The following is a 12,123-nucleotide window of genomic DNA, read 5'->3' on the forward strand; positions in this document are numbered from 1 at the left end:
ATCCCTCTAAGGTATTGTTATTGCTTCCATTTTTACAATTGAGGAAATTGAGGCTTGGAGAACAGTATCTCATTTAATCCTTTCAGCAACCCTATGAGGTACTGTTGTTATCTCCATTTAACCGTGAAGAAATCTAGGCTTCAAGAGTTAAGTAATTTGACTAAAACTATATTGTTAGAAAATGGTGAAGCCCAGGTCTTTGCCTCCAGTGTTTATGAGTGGTAGGGGACTGCTTAGTAATTGTGCACAGTTGTTTACTGTGCACATATACTTTTCATCAGGGTGTGAAAATACCTGTGGGATTGAGTTATTTTTGTAACTTAGAATATACTTCCTACCTCTTTTGAGTATCAGACAGTTAATATTATTAAATATTTTCAGTCCCTAGAAAATTTGAATGGAAATAAAGGAACAAAAATGAAAGGACAAAAGATATAAAATCCACCTTCTGCCTGTGTCTGTTTGCCACCTACAAAAGCAACCACTTCCCCCAATTAGTCACTAAAATAGTGCTGCTTTTGATGCTACAGCAAATGAGTGTGGTCGATTATGTTAAATATCCTTTAGAAAATTAAATTATAAAACCTTAATAGACCCTCTCTCAATATTTTGCCAGATTGACTCACCTAAAGTGAGTGAATTATTCGCTTATGTCAGGATCAAATGTTGTGTTTTAAATGTGAATACCGTATCAATTATAGGAAACCTTTTAGCAATTATAGGAGTGCAATAGTCCTTTAGTAATGTGAACTAAGAGACAGATGTAAATTATCTTCTACTAAACTCTGTAACTGAAAAAAAAATCACTAATATAATAATCCTTTGATTTAAGATTAATCTTTAGTTTACTGAATTTAACTTCTTCAGAATTTTTCTGAATAATCCAATGTAGGCAGCAGGAAAAAGGAAAATAGGACTTGTGTATTAGATTTAGAAATAATTAAATTTACTTATAGCAAGTATGTACATATCTAAAAATTTTTCTTTTTTAGTAATACATGAGAATAATCTTATCTAAAAATAATTTACAATATTGTTTTTACTCATTTCTTCTGCCTTTTGTAGAGGATTCGGAAGTTCAGAGATTGATTGCAGAATTGGAGGCATGTATATTTCTTCTTCCAGCAATAAATGGAAATACAGATATTCAAGTTGAAATAGCACTGGCCATACAACCACTAAGAAGTGAAAATGCTCAGTTACGCAGGTAAGAATTGCTCTGTCTTTTTGTCTCTATGCAGAGATGTCTCATGGCCAGAACAAAAGGTGTCAAGCGAGATTATCTAGGGCTCCATAAGGAAAATAGATTTACTGTCTTCATGTGTTTCTATTTTTCCTTCCCCATTTTCCAAACATTCCTAGCATTCTCTAATGCTTTCATTACTTCTGCTCACTAGTCATATTGTCTCCTGCCTCTTTTTACCTCTGTTATCATTTGGTGGTTTATAGAGAGGAAAATGAAGTACTTCAGGGTATTTATCAGGCTAGTGTAGGCTATACTACAGTAATAAACTCCAAAATCTCAGTGGCATAACACAGCAAAAGTTTTTTCTCCCTCACACCAAGATCAACATGGGTCATCAGAGATTCTCTTTCATCCTATAACATAGGATTTAGGTTCCCTCCATTATGAGGCCACTGTTTCAGTAAGTATTTTTCAGGAAAAAAAGAACATGGAGATGGCACACCAACTCTTACATGCCCCAGCCTAGAAGTGACAATCTCACTTCTACTTATATTTTGTAGGCTAAAATAAGGCATATGGCCCTGCCTATATAAACATCTGGGACATAAATTCCCATACTTTTCATATACTCCAGAAGGAAAGGAGAACCTGATATGGGTGAGCACTAGTAGCCCCATCACACTCAAATGTAAACAAAAAGTCATGTCAATTTTTAGGCATTTTTTCTTTTGATCGTCTTAATTTATATTGGAATTATAGTCTTAATTCATTTAGGAAAGTAAACCTTTAATGTTTAGGATGTAAACCAGGGATCTAATCTTGAAATATAGAAATCACTAACATATTATCAATAACATCTTAACTTTGAATGTTTCATTGATGACCAACAAGGCCACCAATCCGATGTTTATTTACCAGTAAACGTTGCAGAGAATTAGAGCACATTTTCAGTGCTTCCGTAGTGCTGCAATGTGAGTATACTCTAAGAGGGCATTACAGTTGCATGAGCTATAGACCTTGTACCAGACAGGACCTTCAGGGACTTGTATAAATATGGTCAAGAAACTGAAAAGCAATAAAATAGGATTCTTAGTTGGAAAGTAGCTTAAATTCATGGATCTGGAGCCTGTAAAGGCACAACACCTAGTAAGATTTACCTGCTTAAAATTATTTCTCTAATAATCATTAGTCTCTAGATATTATGACATATGATGGGGTTGCTGGGTTTAAATTCTAATAATATTGTCTTCAGTCCTGGCGTAAGTGATCTCTATGATAAAAATATAAGTTTTTCAAAATCAAAATCAAAAATAAATAATACTAATTGTAATAGTCAATACTTCTTCTAACATCTATTGGATGTTTCTTATGTGCCAGGCTATCAACAACCTTTATATGTGTCATCTCTTTAAATTCTCACAACTCTGCGAGGTAGGTGTTTTATTATTCTCATTTACAGATGAGGAAACCAAGGCACAGAGAAGTTATGTTGTTTGCCTACGGTCACAAACTAAAGAAATAACAGAAATAGGATTCAAACTTGGCAGTTTTATTTTAGAGCACAATGATCTTAATTTCTGTACTTCTATATTGCCTCTCTAGGAAGTAGAGACCAATTTATTTATTCTTCAGTATTTAGGTGTATTTTGTGGAACAAAAGAATATATTGTGATGTATTTAAAATTAAATCAGTTTTTAAAGGTATGACTAATTGGTTTCTTAAATAAACTACCAGAACTTAGTCTCAGAATATTATCTATTTTAACATTGTGACTGTCAGAAATATCAATGGTTTTATTTATTTCTATTCCTTAGAACATTTTAGAGTTGTTTTAGGAGCTAATTTATAAACCCTTTAAAAAAATGGTACTTACTAATTCACTCATTTTTTGTTTTTAATTTTTTAAAAAAGATATTAGTTTGATGTCTTAAACTAATTCTGTAGACTTTGGACCAGAGCTTTTTGGCTCTGTATCTTTAGAGGTCAAAGATTATCTTGCATGCTATTGCCACTGTTTACTTGACCTTCTGAAAATGAAATTGTTGAAAAATGAAGAATTTGACAAATTTATGCTTTTTAGCAGAATCATGTTTCCAGCAGAAGCATAGGAATTTTTGTGCCTTTTTGGAAATCTTAACTTAGAATCATCCGTAAGCTCCATTACAAATGAAAGTTGGAATGCATTGGCTCATTAAAAACTGTTTTTTAGCACTTTCAAACAACAAAAAAATTTTTTTCTGTTTGGATATCTAGAAACTATACATTTCTTTTTAGCCAGAAAGTGATCTTTCAGGACTTCCTTGGAGTTTATTGCCATCTTGTGGGTTTAAATAAAAAATAACTAGGTGAATTGTTTCTATGGCATTTTAGCATTTTTGGCATTTTGGGCTAGACAGTTTTTGTGTGGGACTCCTGATACAGTGCTCAACATTTAGCCTTCCTGGTTGTCTGTAGTGCCCCATTCATTGTGACCACCAAAAGCCATACCCAAATATTTTGGATGATGGTTGAAGGGGTACTACTTCAGTTAGGAACCATTGAACTAGAGAGTGCCTTAATATTTATAGGGCAAGTTAAAATTCATGACCACTTCCTGATTTTAGACTCAAATATTAGACTGTTATGTACCCATGCAGCACAAAAAAGTGAAATGAGAGTTAGTGGGAGGAGCCAAGGCTGACTCAGTCTTGGTTTGATCATTTGATAGATGATAATATAATTCTTCCAGGTAGAAGCTACTAGAAGAAGAACAGATTATTTGTTTTTTTTTTAATTTATTTTTTTATTAAAAATTTTTAAGGTTGACATTGATTAATAAAATCAAATAAGTTTCAAGTGTACAATTCAGCATTCTGTCACATATATATGTATATATATTGCATCTTTTCTTATGGCTGAATAATATTCCATTGTATATATGTACCACATCTTCTTTATACAATCATCTATATCATAGGACACTTCAGTTGTTTCCATGTCCTGGCCACTGTGAACAATGCTGCTATGAACATCAGGGTGCATGTATCTTTGCAGATAAATATTTTCAGTTTTTTTGAGTTTTTGTTTTGTTTTGTTTTTTGAGAAAACTCCATACTGTTTTCAATAGTGGCTGTACCAATTTACATTCCCATGAGCAGTGTTTGAGAGTTCCTTTCTCCTCACAACCTCTCAATACTTGTTATTACTTGTCCTGTTGATAGTAACTTTTCTAACAGGTATGAGATGATATCTCATGTGGTTTCGATTTGCATTTTTCTAACAGCTAGTGAAGTTGAGTGTCTTTTCATGTGTCTGTTGGCCATTTGTATGTCTTCTTGGGAGAAGTATCTGTTCAGGTTGTCTGCCCATTACAACGCCTCTGATAAGGGGCTTATATCCAAAATATTTAAAGAACTCATACAACTCAATAATAAGAAAACAAACAGATTTTTATTTCATTTTATTTTTGAATTAGAAGATGTAATGAGAGAGAGCCAGTAAGTTAAGATTTAGACATGCTGAATGTCATTTAGACCATCTGGACTTATGTAGGTACAAGTAGAGCACAGGAACTTGGTCCAGGATAGAAATGTAGACTTGAGAGTTATTCACTGAACACATTTTTACTGAGCTTTTACTATAGACCTGGCACTGTTTTGGGCACTGGAAACAATGATGATAAAAGCAAGTGATTTGTTTCAGTGTAGAAGTGGTAAACTCACAAGAAGGTATAGAGTATGAACACAGTTGAGGGTACATTACTGGGTAATAGCTTTTTAGAGAAAGAACACAAGAAGAGTAGCTCGTCAAAGAAACCTGAGAAGGAGCAACTAAAGAAGTAGCAGGAAAACTAAGAAAAAGTGATATCAAAAAAGTTATAGGAAGAAATAATTTATCGAGGGAGAGATCTTTGCATAACATTAAAAATGAACTGGCAAAAGGGACAAAGGTGGATTCAAGAATAATCTCTATACTAGTGTATAGAACAATCATGCTTTGAAAGCCAAGAATGAGAAGGAAGGAGAGTAGCTAATGGTACAGTTAGGTTAGAGGGAATGTTTTCTTAAATATGAGAGCAATTTATTATGCTTCTCAGCTCAGGCACATGAGCCAGTAAAGAGGGAGAAGCTGCAGGTGGAGAAGGTGAAGGGAGTGGAATAGGAGCGCGGAGTCCCTTGGGCTTGGGGTATAGGAGGAGATGGGATCCAGGGAGTTGATGAGGCTCACTTTCTCTAAGACTAGAAGAAAGAAGTGAGGATTAGTATACATATGGATAAATTTGTACACCCTGGAACAGAAGGATAACAGAGTTTGTCCCCAAACTATATTATTTTTAGTGAAAATAGGAAAGTATTTTACTGAGAGGAGGGTAAGGTTGAGAGATTTATAATAAATGATGAAAAGTTTAGATTGGCTTTGTTAGAGAAGAAAAGAGAAGAATCTGACCAAGGAAAGCTTCTATCACACACTTGGTGTGTAAGAGGACCTCAGCACCTGTTGTTTTTCTGGAAAATACCAAAAGAAGTATTCCAGTTGGAGTTGTTGATACCAGCCTGTGCTGCCTTTTCTAGATCTGCATTCTTTGTCATAAAGGAGAAACTTCAGAAAAGCAGAATTCTATTAAATAATATGTCTTGAAGAGCTTCCCATGTCAGTACATATGGATGTCTCATTTTTTTAATATCTGTGTGTTAGTATTTCATGGATATACCATAATTTATGTAGCATTTTAAGTTGTTGTTAAGTTGGTAGTATTACATATTGCTATTGTGAACATCCTTGTATAGATCTACAAGATTATAGATGTTTTGCACATGTGTAACTATTTCTGAGGTTAGATAATTTAGTTAAATCATTTTATCAAAGAATATGAAATGTTTTTACATTTTACTGGATATTGCCGAATTGCCATCCAAAATAGTTATACCGATAGACTCCCACCAATTGGGTGGGATTATAGGGGTAATTCATTTCCCTATACCATGTTTCCCTCACCAACAAATAGTGTTATTTCCTCTTGTCAGTCCCATGGCCATAAAATAGCTCCTGTTTTAAACTTGTATTTCTTCATAACTAGTGAGACTGAGCATTTTTCACATGCTTATAGGCCATTTCTATGTTATATGAATTGCTCATTCTTAGTCTTGGTCACTTTTTACTGCCTTTCTTGCTGATTTATAGGAGCTCGTTAAATGTTGAGGACCTTTTGTCTATTATACATGTGGAAGCTATCTTCTAGATTATTAATTCGAGAACAAGTTTTAAATTTTGATATAGTTAATCCTTCATTCTTTCCTCTGATGGTTGCTAGATTTTGAGTCATGCTTAGGAATGCCTTCCCACTTCAAGATTATATAGATTTCCACCTAAAACTTGTATAGTTGGTTTTGTTTGTTTGTATATTTTACGTTTTACTCTTTAATCCATTTGGCATTAATACATGTAAATGATAATGGGATAGCACACTATCATTTTAGACTCAATAACAAAAACAAATACTGTAAGGCTGAATATTTTCAGGTAAGTAATTCTGGAAAGATACTAGAGATAACCTTTATTAGTGTTAACTTCTTAAAAGTAAAGAAAACACTTTTGTATTTCCTTTTGTATGTCCTTATTTGTGAAGCAGCTACAAATTGTGGAGTTCATTGTAGAGCAGAGTTCCTGCTTATTAGTATTCTCTTAAATAATGACTTTTCTATCCAATAAAGAAATTATTAGGAGCATAGATTTGTGTTTCCAAATTTTTTCAGTGTGTGACAAACTAAGCAGGTAGATGTCTGATAGCAGTCAGTCCCTATGGAAATTCTAGTTCATAGTTATGACACATCTTTTAAAAAGTAGATCATTACTACAAGAATGAAAATACAGAGAAGACAAAAATAGCAAGAAGAGATAAGAAATGAAAGAAATAGGGCATCACTGAAAAGATAAGAGAACAAAAAAGGAAAAAGGAAAAATCAGAGAAAGTTAAACTTTTTCTAGTGAGGGAAGGTTTTATGATATTCCTGGCATTCAGGCCTGTAAATAATAACAGTAGTGTGGTTTTATTTGATTTTGTCTTTTGTTTGGGGGATCATATCCTCCCGGTTGCCATGGTTTATGTTGTCTTTTTTAAAAAGCTGTCAAATGTACACTGTTAAATCAGCTTAGAATTCTTACATTCGTGTTTATATTTCTTCATTATTTCCTTTAGGCAGTTGAGAATTTTGAACCAGCAACTTAAAGAACAAGAAAAAACTCAGAAGGCATCTGGTTCTCGGGAATGCAGTCTTGAATGTAGGTAAAAGAACTTTTAGAACTGATGTAAATTCTTTGTGGCCCTGGAAATGTTGATAAAGAATTGAGCTTTCTTAATTACTTTGTCTTAAGTGGACTTTCTTTTTAATCAAAATTTTTAAATAATAGGACTAATACTCCTTATTAAAATTTAAAGTAGTGCAGAAACAAAAAATAAAAGATCCATGCTATCACTTCCTAATAATATACCTATTCCTATTTTTTTTTTTTAAAAGGGTGTATATCCTTTCACATATCTTTTGTTCACATAGAATTGATTTATTTCATAAATAGTTACTGAGTGCCTACTACGTGACAGGCGCTAATAGAACTATATAAAAATACTTTTTCTGTTTTAGAAATGAGATTTTTTAAAATAGAAATGAGATTTGTATGGTATATTCTCTTCTGCAGCTTGCATTGATTCACTTAACATGTAATAGATACATTTCTCTATCACAATACATAAATATGTTTCTGTTCAAGAACTACTTGGATATTCTGCTTATATGGTTATATCATAATGTATTTAAAGTCCTCTGCTTATAGATATCTAGGAACTTACCCCATTTTTACCCCATTTTCCCAATGCAAGCAGTGCTTCAATGAAAATCTTGTACGTATGTTTTTGTGCACATGTGTGGGCATTTTTATAGATTATAGCAGTAGAATTGATGAGTCAATGGGTATATGCAGTTGCAGTTTTGACAAATGTTGCCAAATTGTTTTTATGGCTCATAGAGCTTAAAGTAAAAGAAGAAAGAAAAAAACTAATATTACTGGAAGAAAAGATGAGAATTATTTTTGGAGGGGAGGTGTGGGGGGTGAGGAGATCTTTTTCTAAGCCTGACAAAAACTCATATGCCACAAAGGAAAAGATTGATGAAATATGTCCCAGAAATTTTTTTTGTTTTCCACATAGCACAATTATAAATACATCCAAAATACATCAACAAAATTAGAACATTTTTTTGTAATACATGATATGACAAAGGCTTAATTTTCTTAATATATAAATATTTCTTACAAAGGAATAAGAAAAATATGAGCACCCAGTAGAATACACAACTTTATAAATGTGCTCGACTTCACAAGAGTAATTTTGGGAAAGATAATTTTGATTTTACTCTGAATAAATAATGGGGATAGGGAGGATGGGTGGGAGAGAGGAGGCTAAGATGGGAAGTGAGGAGATCTGTAGTTCTCAATCTAAGTAGCTTCTCTTTTTATTCTCTATGCATGTACTTATTGTTTCCTTGAGACTATTTATTGCTATTTATAATTACTTATTTGTTGCCAGCTCCATGAGAGCATGGACCATGTCTCTGTTGTTCACCCCAGGATGCCCAGATTCTACTGTAGTGCCTCAAAGTAAGCCTTTACTCAAGGTTGCATTTTTTAAACTAATGATACGGTATACTTTTATGGCCGTTAAAAAGAATATTATAGACCTTTGTGCTGATACATAAAATCTTAAGAGGAAAAAAGGCAAGGTTAAAAACAGAGTATACTGTAGTGTGATTCATTTACATTTAAATATGTTATATGCAAACGTATTTTTCCGAAAGATACTAAAGTTAATGATTACCTCTGGGGAGAGTGGAGGTGGGGTCGGAGAGAGACTCTTCATTGCAAATTATTGGTATCATTGGTATTTTGTGGTGTTTGAATTTTTTTTTTAATTTGTGCATGTGTTATTCTTTCATTTAGAAAAGTAAAAAAAAATTGTTTTTAATGCCCAAAATATCAATTGGATAAGAAAGGCATGACTTCTGCCAAACAATTAAAAAAAAAAATACATTTAGTATTAACATAGAACTGCTCAAGCATACAATTATTAAACAAAATCAATAAATTCTAAGTCTTTTCTTTTTTAAAAGCAGATCTTTTCCAGATTTGTACTTTTTAAACTGGAGAAATAATTATTTGATCTGTTTTGTCTCACAGTGTTTTCTCTTCAGTCATTGAATAAGTCCTTGCAAAATCAATTACAAGAATCATTGAAGAGCCAGGAATTACTACAGAATAAAAATGAAGAGCTTTTAAAAGTGATCGAAAATCAGAAAGATGAAAACAAAAAATTTGCTGATATATTTAAAGAAAAAGATCAAACTATACTTGATAATAAGCAGCAATTTGACATTGAGACAACTAGAATAAAAATTGGTATGTATTTGAACTGTAATTATGGACAAATTTTTAAAAATGGAATAAAGAAACAAACTTGTTTGTCATTTTAGAATTGGAGGAAGCCTTAGTCAATGTGAAAAGCTCCCAGTTTAAATTAGAAGCTGCTAAAAAGGAAAATCAGATATTGGGAATAACATTACGTCAGCGTGATGCTGAGGTGACTCAACTGAGAGACTTAACCAGGTAATACTGAACATTTGAATAATTTATTCCTTTTATTAAATATCTATAAACTATAAAATATTTTTAGATCTGCCTCTCTTTCTCCTGTCTTTTTCTCTTATTTTGTCAATGTTTTTGCTAATTTCTAATAATTTCTTTTTTTATTCCAGTTAGTTAGTTTAGAAATTGTGAACCTGGCTAAATGCGTTTTTAAATCATGTGATTCCAGGAAAAGGGCTCTGATGAGGACCTGAAGACTTTTTTAGCAGAATGGTTAAGAGCTCTGGCTCTGAAGCTCAAGAAACCTGAGTGGAATCCCAGCTATATCATGCATTAGCTATATGACTTTGAGCAAGTTATTTACCTCTCTAAACCTCCGCTGTAAAGTGGGGAAATGAATAGGGTTGATAGGGGGGGTCTAAGAAATAACTCAGGATAAGCACTTAGCACAGTAAACCCTCACACCATATGATCTTGGGTAAGTCATTTAGCCTCTTTGAGCCTCATTTGTTTCAAAATGAGGGAGTTAGCAGTAACCCCCAAGATCCCTTCATTCCTTACCAAGTCTTTACTCATATTATCACTCAATTTTTATATAATATACACTTATAAGTTTCAGTTTTCTCTTGAGACATTTCCTAAGGATTGGATTTATAACTACTTTTTAAAACGCCGGAGGAGAAATCAGATATGTTAGGCCTGAATATCATCAGATCTGACCATGCCTTTGAATGATCTTAGAAATTCATATTTCCAAATATAAAACAATCTTGAATATAAAACAATCTCCTTTGTATTACAAATGAGAAGATCCATTTTGAATTACAAACTTTTTTCTACCATTTCGATTTACAAACTTTTAGGGAAATAGATGAAAGAGTAATATATATGTAATATTTAATTTATTAATTTTTCAAACATTTAAAATGACTTTATATAAGCTATGTTAGCATAGAAATATTGCTCTTTGTCCACATTCATATTTCAAAGAATAATTTCACTTAGACTTTATTGAATAGTGGGAAAGCAAGACACTTCTTATATCCATGCAGTATTCTAACTAGGCTCAGTCAGAGTTTCTAAAACATTGGTGTGTACCACTGTCGTTCAAAGTAAAGTAACTGAGAGACTGTCCCTTCTTATGAAAGCTTTAGGTTTCCAAAGAAAAAGCTTTTCTTTTCTGAGGAGTACTTCGGGGGTGAAAATTCCATTGTTATCAGTATTTATGGTAAAAGAAGCCAGTCACAAAAGGCCACATATTATATAATTCTATTTATATGAAATGTCCAGAATAGGCAAAATTATGGAAACAAAAAGGAGGTTAGTGGTTGCCAAAGGATGGAGAAAGAGGAGAAGAATGGGGAGTAACTGCTAATTGATACAGAGTTCCTTTTAAAGAAGTGATAAAAATGTTTTGATACTAGATAGTGGTAATGTTTGTATAACTCTGTGAATATACTAAAACCCACTAAGTTGTGCAGTTTTAAAATGTGAATTTTATAGTATATAAATTATGTCTTAAACTTTTTAAAAGTAGATATGGTAGATAGTCCTTTTGGAAAAGAAAAACAAGATGTCAAGTCAGCATGGTCAAGGTCCATGTGCCGCTGTTTACATGTCACTGGGAGCATCTCTTAATTTTAAGGGGCTTGGCTCTCAGCCCCAAGCAGAAAATGAAGCAAAGGAAGTCTAGTCCCTAGGAGTGTTCTTGTCTTCTCACAATCTTTGCTTCATACCACAAAAGCCAGCTCCTTTATGGGCATGAAATCAGAGCTGATGTTATCTTTTATTTATAAAATACTTTGATTTTTTTAAAAAGGTCCTCTCTATAGCTATTATTTTATTTGTCCTCACGTATGGAGGGAAGATTTTAATATCTGCATCTTCATAAGTGGGGAAACTGGGACCATGCAAGTTAAATATCAATAGAAATTTAATAACAGAGCTGGGACTAGAACTCACGTCTCTTAATTCCTAGCCACATTTTCTTTCACTCGTTCACATGTCATGGCCTTAGCTAGAATAGTTTATTGCTGGTAACAACTTCATGCCTAATGCAGACTAAGTAAACTTTAGCCATTTTTTTACCAGGGAGACAATGGATAGACAAATGGATGGATTCATTTGTCTATTCATTTATTCAACAAACATTTATTGTATCTTATGTTCCAAATATATATATATGAAACAAAAAATTTAATCATTTTAGTTGCTAAATATCCACATCATCAAGCAAAAAGTTTATTCCAGTGCTTTGATGATTTATGTAGGAAGATACATCTTTTTTAAAGGATAAACTGGACTAAAAACTATTTAACATGTGTGG

General features: G+C 32.8%; 1 protein-coding gene across 3 annotated transcripts in view; it reads left to right on the forward strand.

Moving 5' to 3' along the window:
- The window catches only part of CCDC14 (coiled-coil domain containing 14), a 42,481-nt gene that overhangs the window by 23,890 nt on the left and 6,468 nt on the right, over positions 1-12,123 (forward strand). For all 3 annotated transcript variants that reach the window (XM_011368972.2, XM_023520266.1, XM_023520251.1), the window contains 3 exons: positions 7,363-7,445; positions 9,393-9,611; positions 9,686-9,818. In XM_011368972.2, the coding sequence (XP_011367274.1) occupies positions 7,363-7,445; positions 9,393-9,611; positions 9,686-9,818 (435 nt within the window). The remainder of the gene's footprint in view (positions 1-7,362; positions 7,446-9,392; positions 9,612-9,685; positions 9,819-12,123) is intronic.

This window comes from Pteropus vampyrus, unplaced genomic scaffold (assembly GCF_000151845.1).
Source record: "Pteropus vampyrus isolate Shadow unplaced genomic scaffold, Pvam_2.0 Scaffold1, whole genome shotgun sequence".
Lineage (NCBI taxonomy): Eukaryota > Metazoa > Chordata > Mammalia > Chiroptera > Pteropodidae > Pteropus > Pteropus vampyrus.